This window comes from Gavia stellata, chromosome 17 (genome assembly GCF_030936135.1).
Source record: "Gavia stellata isolate bGavSte3 chromosome 17, bGavSte3.hap2, whole genome shotgun sequence".
Classification (NCBI taxonomy): domain Eukaryota; kingdom Metazoa; phylum Chordata; class Aves; order Gaviiformes; family Gaviidae; genus Gavia; species Gavia stellata.
In genome coordinates, this window is record NC_082610.1 from 3,739,373 (window position 1) to 3,759,986 (window position 20,614).

The 20,614-nt window shown below is 41.2% G+C and overlaps 1 protein-coding gene across 2 annotated transcripts in view; it reads left to right on the forward strand.

Annotated features, from left to right (window-relative positions):
- Positions 1–20,614, forward strand: part of SHANK2 (SH3 and multiple ankyrin repeat domains 2) — a 319,438-nt gene that overhangs the window by 295,478 nt on the left and 3,346 nt on the right. For both annotated transcript variants that reach the window (XM_059825852.1, XM_059825853.1), the window contains 3 exons: positions 7,401–7,531; positions 8,871–9,003; positions 10,092–12,504. In XM_059825852.1, the coding sequence (XP_059681835.1) occupies positions 7,401–7,531; positions 8,871–9,003; positions 10,092–12,504 (2,677 nt within the window). The remainder of the gene's footprint in view (positions 1–7,400; positions 7,532–8,870; positions 9,004–10,091; positions 12,505–20,614) is intronic.

Here is a 20,614-nt window from a genome sequence, read left to right on the forward strand (position 1 = left end):
ATACGGACTGATACATAGGAGGAGGGATCCTTGGGTCTGTCAGAAGGAGCTTTCATTTAAAACCATATAAAATAATAAAAAAAAAAAAAAAACAAAAAACCCCACAAAAACCCTGATTCATAAACAGAACCAGAAGTATCATTTAACATGACCTCAGCCACACCTTCCAGATATAAGCTTACAGCTTCAAATTGAGTTCTGAAGAGCAGCATATCAAATATTTCGAAGAGCAGAAATTAATCCTTAAAGAATAACATTTTTCAAGACTGGAATGCCAGAGAGTAGGCATGACACTGATTTGGCATTCAGACCACTGTAGCGTGAGCAGCACAGACAGCCAGCTAGCAACAGTCAGCCAGCGCTGTTCAGGTCACAGTCTTACCGACAGCAGCGCTTCTCTCATGTATCCCTTGCCTGAGTGTGAGGAAGGCAGGCTCTTTGGGCTGCCCTACCACAACGTTTTAGCCAGACCGCCCCAGATTAATTTCTGATGACCAAATTGTCCCCCCCAAAAAACCAAAGTGGACTCATTTTTTCATCTGAAGCATGGAAAGGGTGAGAGTTACAGCCACTGACTCACGTAATCAAGAATGGTGCTGGGCAGATCGCACTCTGCTATGAGCCAGTGATCGCTGTGGGTGCAAAAAGCTTAGCCATTTCTAGCCTTTGGGAGTGCATTTTCTATAGGGGAGGATTTAGAGTAAGCACATACATAATATCCTCCTCGTTAACATCTGTGACAATGCCTCTTTGCACACTAAGCTGCCACAGGGAAGCACTTGCACCCAGATTTCCAGCATGTGCCCTCAGGCAAGGGAAGAGGTAGCTAGGGGAGGGCAAAACTAAGTTTATTTTCAGAAGACGATGAGATCCTGGCGAGCAATGCCCTCAGGTAGCGTTACCTACTGTTTGGAAAAAAGAACAAGAAAATCCGGCAAACGTTGGGGAGGGCATTGCTCGCGGGATAAATGCTGGGGACGGCCACCCTCGTGCTGCAGCAGTGATTTGGGAGAGAGCGCACTGGGGGTGGGGGTGACGTGAGACGTCGGACAAAAGTGAAGATAGCCAGCAGTGCTTCAGAACAACAAAGGGCTGCCCTCAGCCAGTGGTGGAGCACATCTGGCACCCCAGGAAGCTCAATTGGACCCTTGGCCCTGAGCTCGTCCCAGGGATTTCTGACTGGCACCACTGCAGTGCATAGGTGAGCTTTTTGATAGGTTCACTGACATTTCCTGTCACAGTCACGATGAGGTGAATTGGTAGTTCCTGCCTTGGGATGCAGCATGGCTGTGTGTGTTATGGGTACAGGACAGTGTGCATTTATACCAAAAGTGGTTAATAATGTCAACTGCCACGTGCCCAATGCAGTCACTAAACTTTAGTCCGCCCTTCCGTTTGCCCAAACACATACACTCTGGCTTCCCAACTGGCTTCTTTCTATGTGTTGTCCAATGCATGTAGATACCTCCATCTGCCTGGCCTCAGATACAGTGGTTGTTGCTCCTCTATTTGATTGCCAGATGTCACTGGGGAGCAAGATGGGGAGGTTCCTGGATCCTCGGGGCAAGCCGGCCGTCACCGGGGGAGCTCGCCATCCACGCCGGCTGAAGAGCAAGAATCTTCAGTGCCTGCCTCTGACGAAGACTCACCGGCCAGGACCACAGAGAGCTGGCAGTGGCCGTTGTCCTCGTCTGAAACGCACAGCAACGTTGGGGAGGATTTTGAGGGATTTCAAACGCCAGCGCGGACTCCGGAGTGTACCATGGACATACAGTCTCCTGGGGATCAGTCACTCAGTAGGACTCCTCAGTTTGAAAGTGACTCTCCTGAGGAGGAGGAGGGAAATGATGAAATGAATGAAGAGCACCGCGGTGTTGAGCCTGTCCCTAGGGATCGGGGTTGGAGAGGGCAGCCCCAGCTAACAGAGGGAGAGAAGCTGTTGATGGAAACCAACAGTAGGATTGTGCAGCTGCTGGAAAATATCAAGAGGGAGCATGCACAGTCCATGGGTCTCATGTCACAGTCCATGGGCCGTATGGAGCTGCAGCTGGGCATTGTGGCTACCTCCACAAGAGCCATCCATAACTACCTGTCAGAGATTTTAGCTTTCCTCAAGCAGCCAAGGACACAGGTCCTTGAAACACGCATCTCCCAAAGAGCCACCCCTCATGTCGAGTTAACCTGTGCTTCGACATGGACTGGTGAGGACGCAGTGGCATCCTCCACTGTGTGCTTACCAGGGGCCGAAGGGACGAGCGACTCTCGAGAACCACCGCAGGCCACTCTGCCTTGTCGCAGTGGCCGGCTGCAGAGAGCCATAACCGAGAGGGCCTCGTTGCCCATGCCTACACGCCAGGCAAAAGGGGGAGGGAAGAAAAAATAACCATACCATAGGATTTTTAGGGTTTTTTTTAATGTGCCTGTCCTTTTAATTCTTAGCCATAAGGCCATCAGTGGCAGAATTCAACCATTTCCTACATTGGCTAACATTGTATTCTGGCTGACTAGATTAGTCTAACATTTTGTAGTTTATATTTGCACTGTTAACGATGTGTGCTGCTGGTATTTGAAGAACATTTGCCTCTGTTCTTTCACTTTAACTTCATACGAGCATTTTTTTACTCTGTGCCAGGCATTCATTGCTTTTCTTACAAATACAAGTCATTTCTTGAGGCAGCTGTTTTTTGAGTTTTCTTTCTCCATTATCCCATCCCCTCTGAGCAAGCATTCTGGACTTGGTGGTAAGTATACAGGTCTTGGCAATACTCGCCTCCAAAACTGTGTTCGATCAGTCTTTGCCTGGTGTTTCTGGCATGCCCGCCTGAGGTGTTGGGGTTAGCCTGTACCGGATCATGATCATTCTTATCCTCTGTGGGTCTGACAAGCTCACTTTCTAAGACCCTCGGTGGAGCTAATCCACATGTCTTGGCTATGTCGTACAATAAGTAATGTTGCCAGGATCATACCTCATATTTATCTTTTGGGGCCTGTGTAGTGATGTGCCACCAGATCTATCTAGGCACCTGACTCTCATTTTCAAAGTTCCTTTTATGATGGATCTGGTGGTTTGATGGGCAGCATTATAATTTTTCCTCTGAGAGAGCCTGGGGATTTGAAACAGGAGTCGCTAAGCAATGTCTTCTACGGGGATAAGAGCCATCTCCTGCAACAAATCTATTAGGAGGAGACTGTCCCCTGTAATTATCACAGATACTAATTATTTAAGAAAAAGAAAAAAAAAAAAGCAACCTGCCTAGCAGCCAGACCTCTTGAGAATGTAAAAGTCATGACATGCTGTTGGGTACTGTGCTACTATGTCTGTGATTAAGAGCTTTTCATCAGAGACGACCTACATGTTGATAAAATGCAACTCCTTTCTGTGCCTTTAGGCCGTCTAATTTCCTGAGGGCTGGCACCCTGAGCAGAGCAGGGGTGCAATTGGTAACCCACAGGATAGATGGAAACGCACTTTGCAATAAATTATTTTATATCTGTTGGTGCTGCCTCTCTCGGGGGAATTTAATATAGTGGCACTCAAATTGCTATATGCATGCAGAGGCATCAGACTGGCTTATACATGTGGTACCCCTGACAGTTCTCCGAAAGGATGCTGTTACCAGGAGCCCCTTGAGCGGTGGTAACTAATTATCGCAGGTGTAGCATGGCTCCTGTGTTTGATTCTCAACGTACCGTTGTAACTTCTTGTAAAGGTTCAGAAGAGTTTATATGCAAAGCAGTGATGAATTCCTCTCTGGCAAATACTAGTGAATAATTGTAGCCCTAAAAATCCTCTTCTATGATTACAACTGAGCTGCGCTCTCTGTCCAGTGAGCCATAGACTTTTCTTCCCTGTCCTTCTGTGAGACTGAAGTTATTCAAAATAAAGCAGATAGTATTTTGTTATTCTACCAGTCAGCCACAAATTGCTCCCTTATAAGTGTGTGTGCGTGCGTGCTTGTGGCTGTACTTTGCTAAATGACCGGTTTAATGATGAAATGCAGCTGGCATGGCCAACCTCCAGTGTAGGCTTTTTCCACTACAGAATATTTCTTCTCTTCCACCTACATCCAGCTGCGTTCCTTTTAAGAATACCATTGGAGGCGTGCTGCTTTGGCCACGCTGTCGACACACCTCACACCAGGTGCAAATTTTTGCACCCTTTCTGTGGCTCTCTTTTGTTAAAACTGTTTGTAAAGGTATCCTCAGAGAATTTCCAACACAAGCTTGTAAGATTCCCCTCTCATTGGTACAAGAAATGCATGCTGCAGAGTATTCAAGATCACAAGGAGGTTGGGAGAGAAGCCGGTTAGTAAGCCTGACAAATTATTCCAGTATGTGCGGCCTTTTGAACATGTGTTTCTGGTGCATACATGGTTTGCACACTGGTACTGTGGATATGAACGGCCTAGTTAAAGGCAAAGGCGAGTGAAAGTTTGCCCCAGTATGCTTACGTCTTGCTTCTTTGGGATGAGTTTGAATGAAGCTAAATACAATTCAGCCAGTTAATTTTCTTGGCCTAATTAGCACGTTTGATAATACAGTGAGAATGTTTTTATTTTACATAGTGCTTTCACTTCAAAAGTGCGGTGCAGTTGCGGCCAGATGCTAAGATTTTGACGTATTCTGCAGGACCCGCCACGTAGCTGCTGCCATTTAGAATAAATCTCGTTCCACATGCTGGCTGCTTCTGTAGCTTCAGATTTTTTTGCTGTAGTTTTAAAATGACAACCTCAACTCTACCTTTGCTTTCTGATCAAAGGCAGCAGAGCAAAAGAAGAAGCTGCGCAGATGTAGCAGTGCTGCCGTTGGAAATACTACGCGAGGAACCCCTAAAGAGTTCCTTGCAAAGCAGCTTAAGCTTTAATCTGCTCTCCCCTCCCATTTCTAAGTGCTTTAGCTAGACTTGGCAAGGCACAAAGCACCATTCGAATGGGAGCAGCTATAGGGTGAGAAGGACCGAGAACCTGTCTACAGACAAGAAACCTACGATAAACTTCCACAAAATGAAGTTTTTTCCAACTGCAAATAGTAGATGGTATTAAGAATTGGTACCAACTGATATTTTGGTCAGATCCAAAATTTGGATCTGACTTCTAGTATTGTCTAGCCAAATCAGTGCAGTTGGAGGGTATGTATGTTTCATCCCCAAACGAATATTTTCATGCTTTTCAAGTGTCTGTCATAGCCTCATCACTCTCCCTGTAGCTTTTTGTTGTCTGAATGGGTATATGGTTACATGTGTCTGTTCAAAATAAAGGGGATCAGTTCTTACATGGTATATTTATATTTCTTATTTACAGATTTTGAGTACCTAGTGCTTCAGTTTCCAAACCTTTCTTCTTTCTGTATCCCAAAGACCAGTTGTTTGGCTTCTGGGATGGTAAAAAGGGTGGGAGAGACTTAACAGAAAAATCTCTGCCCAGTTGAAGCTCTTTGTGATAGATCCCCTGAGTACGATTCTGCAGTCTAGCCGTATTTTTGCTGTATAGGTCAAATGTTCATGGTTGCACCATTGCTTTCTGATGCCTTTTGCTGAGCAGAAGTGCAGATACTTTTCTTTCAGAAGTTCACAGTTTGTATTACAAAGTCTTATGAAATGTGACTTGAAGTTTGTTTTATTTTTGAATACATGTGATGATTTTAAGAATTTTTTTCCTTTTCTCCTTCTACTGGATGATTTAAAACATACAAAAATAAAGCAGACCAATGACAAGAATTGAATGCTAACTTCAATTGAAAAGAAACAGCAGCACTACTCTTGTGAGACAGTTTTCAACAGTGTTCAGCTTACTGATTCTTCTCGACCTTTCCTTTCCTGCCTGCTCCCTGACCTGCTGTGACACTGAAATATCCACTTCTAGGGCAAACTTCTTCCTAACCAGAAGGCTAAAAGTTCTTCCCTTTCTTCTTCTCCCATTTAAAATACCATCCTTGCATCAGCCAGATCTACTGTTTAGAGGGATCAAAAGCTCTTTTCCTCCTGCCTTATTCCCATCCATATCCATATCCAGGGCCCTGAGTGCGCTGCTCTCCCATGAGAGGTAAAACTTAAATCCCTACATCAGATACTTGGCATTGTAACACCATCTCTAGACCACCAAAACCCTGGGGTTTTTAAGTCTGTAGTATCCTAATGAAGTAGCTATCCTTGTTTGCTGAAGCAAATAATCAATCATTTGGGAGATGGAGCTAATTGCTGAAAAGTAACATTGCTCTGACTCACATTGTGGAAGCCTAGGAGACAGGCTAAGGTATTTCACTCACATAAATACCGCAGGCTATATAACTAATCCTTACTTTGGTGAGACTTCAAAGGAAAAGACACTAAATTAACATGATACAGTGCAGTCTGTGCTTTCTTGGGAAAGCAAATGCAATGGAAGGCGTAGTAAGGAAACCTGTTGGTATGAGCCAAGTTTGGAATCCAGTACAGGTTCAAAAATTGAACTCTTCTGCTGGCTTAGGCTAGTCATTTAATTTCTCCATGCCTTAGCTTCATAGTAGTAGAAGTGGCAATAAAGGAGCTATTGGGCTATAATTAGTTGATTATATGGTACTTTGAGGCTTCAGTCTGAGGGAGTAACATTACATGTTAAACACTAATGAACCTTGTTTGTGACCAAAGTTGGAGCCGGGGCTAAAACTAACACTCTAAAAAGTTAGTAAAAAAACCCTAAACACTCTAAAAAGATGATCTTGATTAAATTTTTCCCTGTATTTTGTGATCACATCATACGGTAGAGCAGAATCCCAAATCCAAGTGTTGAAGTTCTCGTTCAGATTTGGACTTTGTCTATTTGGTCTGTTTCTGGCCACAACTAAATACACTCCCAGACTGTGCAGTTACTAAAACATAAAACAGATACGAAAGTTTCATTTAAACAAGTGATGCAGTTACTAATGCTCATCTAATAATCCAAGAGTGTGAATAAATTAGGATGTGATTACTTAAGGAGAATAGGCATAAAAGAGCACTTCTGGAGTACTTGTTATTGTCCAAAGTATCACTGAAATTCTGATGGCTAAGTACAGTCTGCTTATCTCTATTTGAAACAGTGCTGTACGATTCATTATTTCTAAAGGTCTTCTTTCCATTTCTATATAGATATTCTCCCTTCACATTTTGAAGGTTTGAAGAAGAGGATTGTTTTTCGAGTCACACTAAGTAAACATTAAATGCATGCAGGCTTAAAACTAAAGCATGCATGTTATGTAGCAGCAATAAAAAGTGCTCGGCTTGCACGACTTATGATGCTCAAGCGTTGCCTTGTTAAAATGCCAAAAAAACTTTTTCTTTGCGTTTTTTTGAAAAGTAAATCTCTTCCTTTGACCTTGCAATACTTAAATTTTCAGTTTTTGGACAAATGATATTTATTTTACTGAATACTTTTATATTACAGATAAGGTGGATGAAATAGTACCAGTTTCCAAGCCATCAAGAATTGCAGACAATGCAACTGTGGACTCAAGAGTGGCAACTATTAAACAGCGGCCTTCTAGTAGATGTTTTCCCTCAGCTACAGACATGAATGTGAGTGGTAGCTGTGAAGTACTGCTTTCACTTCTGAAACTGATTGGAGGGGGTCTTCTGGCAGCGTGCAAGGCGTACAACAGAAACGAATTCACAAGCATTGCTTTGTATACTCATTTTACTTTCATTATCTTGTAACTTTAAGGCATGGTCTACTCTATATTTCTAGTAATAGTTTTTTAACAGAAGGGTCTACGTACCCCTATACAACTTTTCTCATTATATCCCTATATTTATTCTGAGACCGTCACATCAACAGCATTGCTACCTCAGTGTTATTCAAACAGATGTGAACTTGTTCTGCCTGTAGTCTGAGCTGGTGAGATGCCAGTGAGTTCTGAACTTGAAGGTGTCAATACAACACTAAACCCAAGCTAAAAAACTTTGCTGAAAGTCGAGGTATGCTATTTCAGTTTCAGCACCAGAGTTAATGCAGCCACACAATTTCCACTAATGTGAAGGTTTCTCCTTCTGCAGTTTTTTATTATTCCTAATGGCATATATAATGTCTTGATTAAATAATACATGATGATTTTTAAGGGAAGAATTGACATTAATACTATAGCACGTATTAAAAATTTAAACTCCAGAACTCTGAAATTGGATTACTCAGTTGCAGAATTTGCTCTTACAGAACTTTGCATGTGAAAAAATAATTGGTTTTATTGCATTTTAGGTGTATTTTTCCATTACCCACCCCTCTGAAAGAGTATCAGTCCTGATCCAACAAGCACTTTGCTGTTCTCAGCAGCTTGGGATGGAAGGAAATTAAGACTATTCTAAGAGACAGAAAACAAATACTTTTGTGATGACCTACAAGGAGGGACGGTTGAGTGCATTGGGATTCAGGTGGCTTTCCTCAGTTCCTAGCTGAGATGCTGACTACCAGTGTAACCTTGTGTGAGACACCTTGAGACTGTGCAAGAGCAGGTCTGTTCTTCACAAGTGAAGAGAGCGTACAGCTTGGTGCGGAGGGAACGTTAATATCTATGCAGTGTGTGGCCAGGTTTTTGGAAGTGAATGAAACAAAATGCAATTGCTCATGCATCGTTTTTGTTACAGCACACAAAATGTGCTGGAAACTTAACATATTGCCTTGTAAGTAATTTCAACTAACTCCACTTACAGCTGTTGTCATTTTAGTAACACGTAAATAAAGCCCAGCCTTCCCTTTCTCTTCACATTCTCCCCAAAATAATACCAAATTTGTTATTTTCCATAAGGATTCTAAGTAAAAGGGATAGTGGATTAGCAGATATGACAGAAGAGTTCTTTACATGTCGGAGAAAGACTTGCATGCTTTAATGCTTGTGGGGTTTTTTTGTTTGCTTTTTTGTAGTCCATGTATGAGAGACAGGGTATTGCTGTGATGACGCCCACTGTACCAGGGAGTCCTCAAGGTCCTTTTCTGGGTATACCTCGGGGTACAATGAGAAGACAAAAATCTATAGGTAAAATGCTTCTCATGTATAGTTTGCTTGTGCATTAATCACATACTTTTAGTAACTTTGCTTCTTTCTTAAAGCATATTTCTCCAACGTCTTTACCTCAGTGAATGACTGTTTAATTTTTATACGAAGTTCATGAGAAAAGAAGTTTGTGTGTAAGATGATATAATTTCCACATTCTGCTTTGATGGCAGTAGGCAAGTATTATGGAATTATAATTTAATTCCTTTCTTTAGAATGTTCCCTCTAACAAGGAAAGGCAGTGAGAAGGTAAAAAGAAAAGATCAGCACAAGCCCTTTGCAACGCATTACCTAGGGCAAAGTGTTATTCTTTTTTTATTTGTTATTCAGGCAAAAGTGTTGTAGTGCTGTGTAGTTTAAAAAGGAATACCTATTGTTCAAATGAAATAAAATTTACCTCTTTTTCATTCCAAATTATGACAATAGATAATTTTACAAAAGAGAAAAAAAGAGCAGACCAAACTTGGGCTTTCTTTGTTCTTCGTAGTAATCTTAGTAGTGATATTTATCAATTTAGAAATGCATTACACCGATGTAAAATTAGCATCTAAATTATTCCGATATTATCCAGTTTATTTATGTTAAAAGCAGTATTTGTAATAATATAATGTCATCTTTTGAAATGAAACATTATGGTTTTTTTCCCCAATAGAATCTTTGCAGTCCATTTGCTAAGTTTCAAATTCATCTTAAAAATTCATTATGTTTCCAAGTTGCATTATTATACGCATTTATAGAGTGCTAGAGCAAGGCATAATCTACTTGTCTGCACAGAATGTCTTCCCTGTTCAATAATTTTCAAAGAAAATGTGCTTCTCTATAGCTACCTTGATGATACATAAAACCAAAACATTTGCCTACACATCAATGATCAGTTTAATTAAAATTCTGTAGCATCTTTTTTAATCCTGGCATCTGGGTCTCTGGAAGTTCAACAAGATACAATGCTTATGGTAGGAATCAACCAAAAGACCTCTTTCATAATTTTGCATGTGAAATGCACCCTGGTATTTTGGGTTGGATACAGAAGTAATACAATATGAGGGATCCCCGTGGAAGACGGTGTTTTAAATATACTGTCTGATTTTTAGGAATAACAGAGGAAGAACGGCAGTTTTTGGCTCCTCCCATGCTGAAGTTTACCAGAAGTCTTTCAATGCCTGACACCTCTGAAGATATCCCACCACCGCCACAGTCCTTACCTCCTTCACCACCACCACCTTCTCCCTCTCTCTACAACTCTCCCAAATCCCCAACATCAAGGAGCTATGGAACTATTAAACCTCCGTTTAATCAGAATTCAGGTTCAAAAATTTCTTTGGTTAGGCCTGAGAATGTGGGAACAATGATAAGGGACAAAGGGATCTATTACAGACGAGAACTGGACCGATACTCTCTGGACTCTGAAGACCTGTACAGTCGGACTGCTGCATCTCAGGCAAATTTCAGAAACAAGAGGGGTCAGATGCCAGAAAACCCATATTCTGAGGTTGGGAAGATTGCAAGCAAAGCAGTTTACGTGCCAGCCAAACCAGCGAGGCGGAAGGGGATGCTGGTGAAACAATCCAATGTTGAAGACAGTCCGGAAAAGACCTGCTCTATTCCAATCCCAACAATCATTGTGAAAGAGCCGTCCACCAGCAGCAGTGGGAAAAGCAGCCAAGGGAGCAGCATGGAGATCGATCCTCAGTCTTCAGAGCAACCTGGGCAACTCCGACCCGACGATAGCTTAGGTGTCAGCAGCCCATTTGCAGCAGCCATTGCTGGAGCAGTGAGGGACAGGGAAAAGAGGCTGGAAGCAAGGCGTAATTCTCCAGCCTTCCTTTCCACAGACCTAGGAGATGAGGATGTTGGACTAACACCACCAACACCACGTATGAGGCAATCTAAATTTACCGATGAAGCAATGTTTAGTAGTGAAGATGGTTTTAGACAGCTTATGTCACCATCTCCTATCCCCGCACCTAGAGAGCCTGAAAATCTTTTTAATAGCAGTGAACCCAGCAATCAAAGTGATTCAAGGACATTAAACGCTTCGTCCAAAACGAAAGGTACTGAAAACAGTACAGTGGCAGCTAAGTCCACTAACGCATCCAGCTCAGATAATTACGTTCACCCAGTCACAGGAAAGCTGTTAGATCCAAACTCACCACTAGCCCTCGCTCTCTCTGCCAGGGACAGAGCCATGAAAGAACAAACACAGCAGATTCCAGGCAAAGGAGACACTGTTAAAGCTGACCTTAATAAACCACTTTACATCGATACAAAGCTGAGACCTAATATTGAAACGACTTTTCCTGTTACTGCTACTGTCACTAGGCAAAATACTCGTGGCCCATTGAGACGGCAGGAGACAGAGAACAAGTATGAAACAGATGCAGGGAAAGAAAGGAAAGCTGAGGAGAAGAAAAACATGTTGATAAACATCGTGGATACTTCACAGCAAAAGTCAGCTGGCTTGTTAATGGTTCATACCGTGGACACAGCAAAGTCAGATGATACGCCTGAAGATGAGGAAGAAAAGAGAGCTGAAATGGAACCAAACCCTGAAAACTCCCCGCCAGAGAGGCCAGAGGGGAGCGAGGAAGCAGAAAGTGAGCTGAATGTGCCTGCTGCACCTGAGCCACCGGCATCTCCCTGCAAAACTATCGTAGCAGCGAGCTCTGTTGACGATCCTGTCATCTTGCCGTTCCGCATCCCTCCGCCACCCTTAGCATCCGTTGATATTGATGAAGAGTTTATTTTTACTGAGCCACTACCACCCCCCTTAGAGTTCGCCAACAGCTTTGATATCCCCGACGACCGCGCAGCTCCCGGTTCAGCTCTAACAGACTTGGTTAAGCAAATTAAAAATGGCACGCCTTCATCTGCGCCATTTGCCCCCAGCCAGTCAACAAATTCCTTAGACAGTAAAAAGCAAGTGGGTCTTTCAAACTGTTTGCCTGCCTCCTTTCTGCCACCCCCTGACAGCTTTGATAATGTCACTGACTCTGGGATTGAGGAGGTAGACAGTCGAAGTAGTAGTGACCATCACTTAGAGACAACCAGCACTATCTCAACGGTGTCCAGCATCTCTACCTTATCCTCGGAAGGGGGTGAGAACGTGGATACTTGTACAGTCTATGCAGATGGGCAAACATTTCTGGTGGACAAACCCCCAGTACCTCCTAAGCCAAAAATGAAGCCCATAATCAACAAAAGCAATGCACTTTACAAGGATGCGCTAATTGAAGAAACTGTAGACAGCTTTGTTATCCCTCCTCCTGCTCCGCCCCCACCTCCGATCAGTGCACAGCCCAATATGGCTAAAGTTGTTCCCCAAAGGACATCTAAGCTATGGGGTGATGTGACGGAGGTGAAAAGCCCAATTCTCTCAGGCCCAAAGGCTAATGTTATTAGTGAATTGAACTCAATACTCCAGCAAATGAACAGAGAGAAATCCTCAAAGCCAGGGGAAGGATTGGAGTCACCTACTGGAACAAAAACTGCAAGTCTCAGTACAAGGTAAATGTAATTAATCAAATTATTTTCTAATAAAGGCTTGATTTTTTTTCCATTCCTTCACTAACTTCCCCTGTAAATCACATAGATTAGAGAAGAATGTACTCTCTATTGTACATGTTTACTTAATGAATAGTCTATGACAAACAGTCTTACAGAAGGGAAAAATTTCCTACATCGTCAACATTTGTGTAGCCTACACCATAGGACAGGGGCTTTCTCAGTCTTCTTCAACTTCAAAGACAGTTTCCACAAACCTTTCAGTTGTTTTAATGTGAGTTACTTAGATTTATTTTTAAGTGGTATTTTTCTCTTTAATTTTTTTTCCCTTTTAAAATGTGGTGATAATTGAATTTTTCTTCAGTCCCATAACTTATTTTGGCTTCAAACAGGTAAAGAGTGTTTTTGCATAGGCTTACTTCACATTCACTGTGTGATGTCATTTGATTCATGCTGATACCTCTCATAATCCACTTTATCATGAAGTATAAAGCTATCTTAGAAAAATCACTCATTGAAATAACTTTGCACTATTCTTGTAATTACTGAAAAGTTAATTTAGCATCTCTGCCACTTAGTATTATGGGTTTTAAGTTCTTACTTTCCATCGTACATGCTTGTTAGTGAATAGTCTCTGATGTTTACAGGTTGCAGGATGTGGTTCATTTCTCCCAACAGCACCATCCCTGGTAGTGCAGTGCAATACATTTGCATATAAGTGGTTCGCGAAAGGTACTTAAGCGATAAGTAACTTACGGTAGTCAGATACCACTAGGTAAATGTACAAGTAATTGTGTAGTCACATTTGTGTGGAATACAGCTATAATACCATGAAATCCACGCTTCTGAAAAAAAGGTGATTTTGTTAGTTTTATTGAGAGCCTGAGGTATTTCTTTTTGTGGTGTGGAATGGTTTGGCTTTACTTACAGCAGTTAAATGTACCTTTTACTGAAGTATTGCATATTGTTTGGCCCAGAATGCTCCACAGAAATGCATTTTTTGCAGAAATGCAGTGCTGACTTTGTTTTTTAAAAAAGATACTGTCTAAGTAAATTTTATTAGAGTTATTCTGCTGGAAAATAAATAATTCAGCCTTTGAAAAGCTACCGTTCTTTGCATGAAGATAATTTGGTTTTAGGGGAAGGGTGGCTCTATTAATTGCAAACGATTGCTCATTCAGAAAACAGTGTGATCAAAAGCCTCAGCATCAGGTAGTTATATTCTTTCCTGCAAGATGGAAGTCATCAAACTGGTGAGAGGGAGGTATGGAGGTTATACAATTCTTAGAATGAAGAGATGGAAGAAAAACACTTAAATTCTGAAATTGCTGTCAGTGGCACTTGACTAAATGGAGTAGAAATTGAGTTGTCTGTACAGGAAAAGCCTTAATACATGAAAAAAATAGAATGAAAACTGTATGAGAAAAACAATATATACTGACTGCCTGATGAAGACAGTCTTTAAACAAAGTTAGCACAGCAACTGAACACTATACATTTGAGAATACCTCAGGCAAGCATAAAATCAGTACTTGTGCACTAAGCTTGAATTTACATAAGTCTTGTCTTGCAGATGACTCTGACAGTTTCATTTCACATTATTTTTCTTATGTCTTCAAGAGTACTATCTTTGCTAGACCTTGATCATCTTTCTTGTTAAGCCATACGAACATGTTGCCTCTAGCTTCATATGTGTAATAATATTTATCATCTTTTATATTTAAACTGATCGTTATTTCCAGGTTACAGCAGAGATCTTTAGCGTACCTATTGTATTAGAAAATAACTGAGGCTAGCAACTACAATGTACTGTAAATCTGTCCAAGTATTATCATTACTGAGAGGAAAATGAAAAGCAGAACCAAATAGAGATACATCTTTTTTGTGAAAAGACATTTAAACAGGTCTAAAGGCTGGAAAAAAAATTGAAAAACTACTATATGCCCTCATTGGATAAAAGCAAACTATCATGCAAGCAAAAGTAGTCCCATATATGTTACATTTTAGAAAAAGATCTGACTTGGACGGTGTTAGAAAGTTATGTTGCTTTTCTGCCCTTCAGCTTTTTTTAATTCTTACAACTCAGCTTTGGCAAATTACATAGTCTTCATTATGGAATACAGAGTCTCAATTCGGAAACAAAACCTCACAAAGCATTATTTCAATGTTGCTGAAATCCTACTTCTTTCCTGAAAAGTAAACCCAAACAGGCATCTTTGCAAACTAGAGAGAGGATCTTGGAATATAGCAATGCCGAAAGACCTATGAGGTAATAAATAAGAAAAGTTGACAGTGGCATAGAGCAGCAAAACTCTTGGCTGCCATTTGACTGTGGAATAAAATGACACCTCCACAGAATTCCTGGTGGGAAAGGAAGGTAAGAGGGCTGTATTTTGTTTCCTTCTGTTTTCAGAACTGATGGGATTACATTATTTTTTAATTGAGGTGAATTGAAGATACTAAAATGATCAGAAAAGGTTACTCAGAATTTCTTTTTTAAGCTAAGTAATAAACCAGAGACAGCAGAAGACAGCCAACTGTCTACAGATACTAAAAGCATGTTTTAAAAGGTGCTGCAGGCGATTCCTTTTCATCTTAACAAGAGTGAGGTAACAAGAGAGATGTAAATGGAGAAGTTCACTTGTCGATTCAGAAGTCCTACTTGTAAACCAGTGGTGGTTTGTTAGGTGGTGTCTGCCTGGCTGCGCCTGTGCCCAGTTCCCGACTGCCCCTGGAGCAAGGCTGGCACCTTCCCCTCTCTCTGACCTTAACCAGCTCCGCGTGCAGGGGGAGGATGAGAGAGGATTGATTTCTGAGCTTGATAAAGAGTGTGAAAGAGAGAGCAAAAGGCTAATAGCAAAATTTATCACAGTGGAGAAAATGGTCCCATTTCTTTTTGTTGGGCTACGTATGTTTATGCCCTGAACTGTCTGCATTAAATTTCAGTTCTGTTCTCAGAGGTACCTGCATAAAAGTGGTGGATGCATGGTAAATGCTTCCCAGACAAAGGCTTTTTTTTTTTTTTTTTACTGCTTTTACTCCTGCCTTATCTTTTAAAAACATAAATAAATTACAGCCTTTCTAGCCCAATTGCACGACTGACACAGTTTTTTACAAAGCTATCAAATATTATGACCAAGGAATATCATCTTGCCAAAATTCCAAGTATTAAAACTAATATTTAAATTTTAAAGCTGAAATTCTTAGAGTTTCTTGATTTTTTTCTAATACTGTAAAGCCTAGGACAACCAATTGTAGAGCTTGTAGCCCTTTTCTGTGAGGTAGCATTAGGAAGGGAGCAAGGAATTTTAGCTCATGGAAAGCAGGGATTCTGTTAAATTAAAGAACAACTTGTTAGCTCTGCTAAAGGAAAAGTGATAAAAAATGAGTATGCCTGTTCATATCCTTCAGCCAAAGAGAAGTATTGGGAAGTGTTATAAATAGGAACACTGTTCACAGGCTCACTTGGGTTATGTTCACAGCACTAGCAGCCTGATGAAATTAAAAATATATATTCACTCATTGAGACATACATGAAGTTATAGCCCAGATAGAAGTCCTAAATATCACTAGGAGTTACTTTTGCACAGCCAGTAGACATACTATTGTAGTTCACTCACGGCAATGGCCCCATTAGAGTGGCACAGAGGTGAATTAAATTGAAGATAGTTGGGTAATGGCTTGCTGCAGAAACCTGTAGAAATATCTTCTTTCTATGTTTTTGATAAATGAGGATTAGAAAGAGATTGTTCTACAGTACTGAGCAGCATTTCTCTCTCAATTATTACATTAAAAACGACCCTAGGCTTGCTTTTTTTTCTCTGCACAGTGGTTTAGCAATAATTTTACATGGTGTATTTATAGTTTTCCATGGTTCTTATGGAGACACTGAGTTTCAAGATTTTTAAATAGAGCGTGGAAACGTTTGGCTGGAAACCATCTGCTTCTCAGTGGCAGTGACCAGCCGTGGGATAGAAACAGGAGACTGGTAAGGGAAGGAAAAAGAGGAATAAGCAAAAGGATGTGCTTGCTTACTTTGTAAGCGTAATTAAAGAGTTTGATCAGAAGGTTCTGGACCAGAGCTAATCCCACTCCCAATTTTGGCCATCATTTACTTTAAGAAATTCTGCAGTTCAGTCCTGGTGACAGAGGTTTTTGTCTGGTCTCTCCAGGTAGTCAGGCCACAACATCCGACCGTCACGTCCTCCATTTTTGCCCATCCTTCCTTACAGAAAAGGTTGAGGGTGTTTGGATACGGGACTCCATTTGACCCAAATTCCCAGCGCTAAAGCCCCAGTGAGGAGCTTTGGTCGCAATTCCCATTTCTGAGTTTGGATATGCACGGGTACAGAGCTGGGAAAACCCAGCCCGGGGGAGCCCTGCAGGTGATGCTCTGCTGTCAGCGAGCAGGGTGGGGAGGACGGGATGTGTAACAGCAATATCCACCATGATGCTATAAATACAGCGGTGCTATAAATTCACTTGAGAGGCTACTGACTTTTATATGGAGCTGATAAAAGAAATGGGGAGAAGACTAATGCAGGGGTTTTTATCAGGTTAAGGGAGGAGTGCTCGCTCTGCCTGTGAACCCAGCAATCGCTTAGCAATATAATGATCAAGTGCAAGCCTGTGAGATCGACTGAATAATGTCAGAGTGACTAATGCCAAATAGACCCCGTGGCTGCGAAGGAGAAGAAACACAGCCCCCAATGAAAACAGCATCCTTCCACCACGACTCCAGTGTACTAATAGGGAATAATGAACAGCAACTGCTGCTGCTCTCTACCATCACCATACCAAAATGATGGATAGCTTTGCCATAGGGAGAAACAATTTCTATTTCAAATGGCGCTTATGTTTCTCCAGCTGTGTTTGCACAATGTCCCCATGGCCTCTGTGGCAGGTTGGGCGTCACTCCTGGTAGTGGAAAATGCTCATTATGAACGTGGGAGTTATGGAGGATGTTTAACCGTGCAGGATCAAGTCCTCTAGGAAAAATAACCTGTACTATGTTGGCAGAGCAAGTTTTAAAAGTGAAACTGCCTAGGGCCAGGGGTTTTGTCCATCTCTGAAATTTTTTTACAACTATCTGGAAAAGTTTCTATTTTTTCACAAACAGGTAAGGCGGAAATGAACTTAGTAGCAAGTCCTGCATAGGGACTGATCCTACATTTGGTTTACTGTAAAGGAGGTTTGGATTTCACAGATGATGAAATACATATCTTGTGGGATAATTCCCAGGCCTTGATTTTTCAGTTTACTGCTGTCCCATTAGATTCATTTCATTTCGTTAACCTTTTGTCAGCCAATTTCACGGGATTGCTTGCTTTGTCAGTAATTTCTGCAGTGTTTCAGTCATTCCATTTTGTCATTTTTATTTGCTTTCATGACTGCTGTTGTCAGAAGAGGGTCATGCTGAAGTGCCATGAAGTAAGTGACGACCATAAAGCATAGAGTATTCTATGATGTTGTACATTCTGCTTCTTTTTAACGCTCACTCATTGTTATTGCATTTTAATGATTCTGGTGTTGACTTTATTACAAAGTGCAATGTGGATTAGATCATCCTAATCCAGAAATGGTAGCCATTCTAAAACCAGAAATAGGATGTCATCTCAAACTGAAATAAAAGCCACTTTCATCAGAGAAGTATTCAGCAAATGATTTGATAACATAAGCACGTAGGACCAGATTCCTGAACCTATGTCTGAGCACCTAAATAAGGGGCATGATTTTTCAAATATGCCCAAATCTGGCTGGATTTTTGGAGGGTGTTTTGGGGTGGGTGGAGGGGTGGGGAGGGATGATCAGTGTATTTTTACATACCTATGTGAGGTTCAAAGTAAAGACACATTAGCTCTCAAAATAATCAAGACCTGCTGCGGTCATCACTGTTGAGTCTTTCGTCCGTGGAAGCTGTGGGATTTCCTCCTTTCTCCTTCCACCTTCCCTTGACCTTTTTCCCTGCAGCTCTCCAAGGAGAGAGGGCTGAGGCCGACTTCTGGTCCTCTGCCCCTCGTCAGCACCATTCTCTTACTGCCGGTTTCCAGACATTTGTGCCATTCGCATGGAAACTCTTGTTCTTGAACAGACTCCCACAGACCTTAATGGTTATTCTTGACTCCAACTGAACAGTGTTACATGCAACAGACACTAGCCATTTCTCAATTCTTCTCACTAAAATAACACTATTATAAGAAGCTCTGTATCCTGCCAGTCATCACATCAGCCCTTGTTCTTAATCTTCCCCCAAAACAGACAATTATTGTCTTGCTTTCCTACCATATAATTTTCCTTTGACAATCCAAAAATAAAGTAACAATATTATAAGAGATGAAGGCGAAGTTTTGGGTTTGTGTGTTCTCAGAAATCTGTAGAAAGTTAATTTCTCGCAGTACCTCTGTATAGGGACTCATTTCACCCATTGGTTCTCTTGGTTGTTATGATTTTTTCTTCTGATACAATGGAAGAGCTTTGTCAGAAACAGCAAGTCTTTCCGCAAGTTACAGGATAAAACAGCTCCCATGAGAACATAATGGGGTTTTGGTTTTTTTAACATGGGAGGCTCCTAGAAGCTGTTGCAGTGTGCCATCTTTCACTGATTTGCTTCTGATATTAAGTTAACAGTAAATTTGAATCCTGCAAACCTAATTTAAAATTTAAAAGAATTTCTTGCCTGCAAGCTGTGTTGATGGCTTTTATACTTGGAGGCCGCATCATTATGACATAGAAATTATATATCGTGATTTTAATGTGAGGCAACATAATGGGCATTGCAATCAGTGCAGTCTTACAGCAGCAAATGTTTATAAATTGCTACCATATGCTGATTCTAATAGAGCAAATTTTATTTAAAATAATTATCAGACTTTTCACCTTTTTAAAATGAAATTTGGGTTTAGGCAGGTTTAATATGGATTTAATATGTTTAGTATAACAGATGATCAAATAAGGCATAAGAAATTGCTCTTATTAAAAATCTGGAAAACCCACAACACAACAAAAACATGCCTGCTCTCCAGCTGGAATGCGCTTGCTCCTTATTGACCAGGATACCAATCAACTGTAAAACACAAGACAGCTGATGCTTCCAAGGTGGTATCTGCATCACAGATCGTATTGGAGATGTCATAAATTATAATTTAGGATGCATAGGCATTACAGAACTATGCATGTTTTCTTCCTTGGATTACAATTACAGTACAGAAGCCTGTAACACGCTGGAGTTGATATGGCAAGTGAAAGAAGGGAAAAAGAAAGGGAAAAAATGAATCTTGGAATTAAAGACTTTGAACTGAAAGCCTGGAAATGCAACTATGGGCTTCAGCAGACTCGCATGACCTTCATGAGGGCTGTGTCGAGGAGCTGATAGCAGAGCCGGCTGACGCACAGCAGCTGGGAACTGAGCACAAACTCAGTCTTGCAGGTTGCCGAGTAATTTCGCCGGCAGCAGTGACCTCAAGCTGCTGTGGTTAAAACTCGTCCCAAACAGGACTGCTGTTGCAGTAGTGGGGACATGTACTGACTCACAGACTTGTCTGTGTTCCCAAGTGTGCAGTAGAACTAATAACTAACTAATGTGGCTGTAAACTGAGCTGGTATTGAAACTTCATTAATCAGCTAAAATAAAAAAAATTCTTATCATTGTTCCAGAGATGTATTTTAATAGTCAGTAGTCCTGAACCTATAGCTTGAAAAAAGCAAGATGCCCACAGATCTTTTAAAAGATTTATTGCTTGTAGCCATGTGAAGCCATTGCTTTGGTCCAGGCTGACAGAAGGCAAAGTACAACGTTGCCTTGTATTGCATTGCTCACCCAGTATTACTGCCCGTGGGTCTGAGAAGGTTAGGTAACACTAATCTAAAGAATACTTAAAATAAGAGCACACAGTTTACTTATTGGGGTTTTGTTCTAGTGGCTTAATTTACTTTCTTTAAAAGAACAGTGACACTGATTTCCTGAACAAGGATGGACAGGGAGTCTATGAAAGGAACAATACAGAGAAGAAGCAGCAAAAGTGAGTTACAAAGCAGAAGGTGTACACTGAGCCTGGAGTTGTCAGTCAAGTAACAAAAATGATCTTTCAGCATCTAGCGTAATAGAAGATCGATT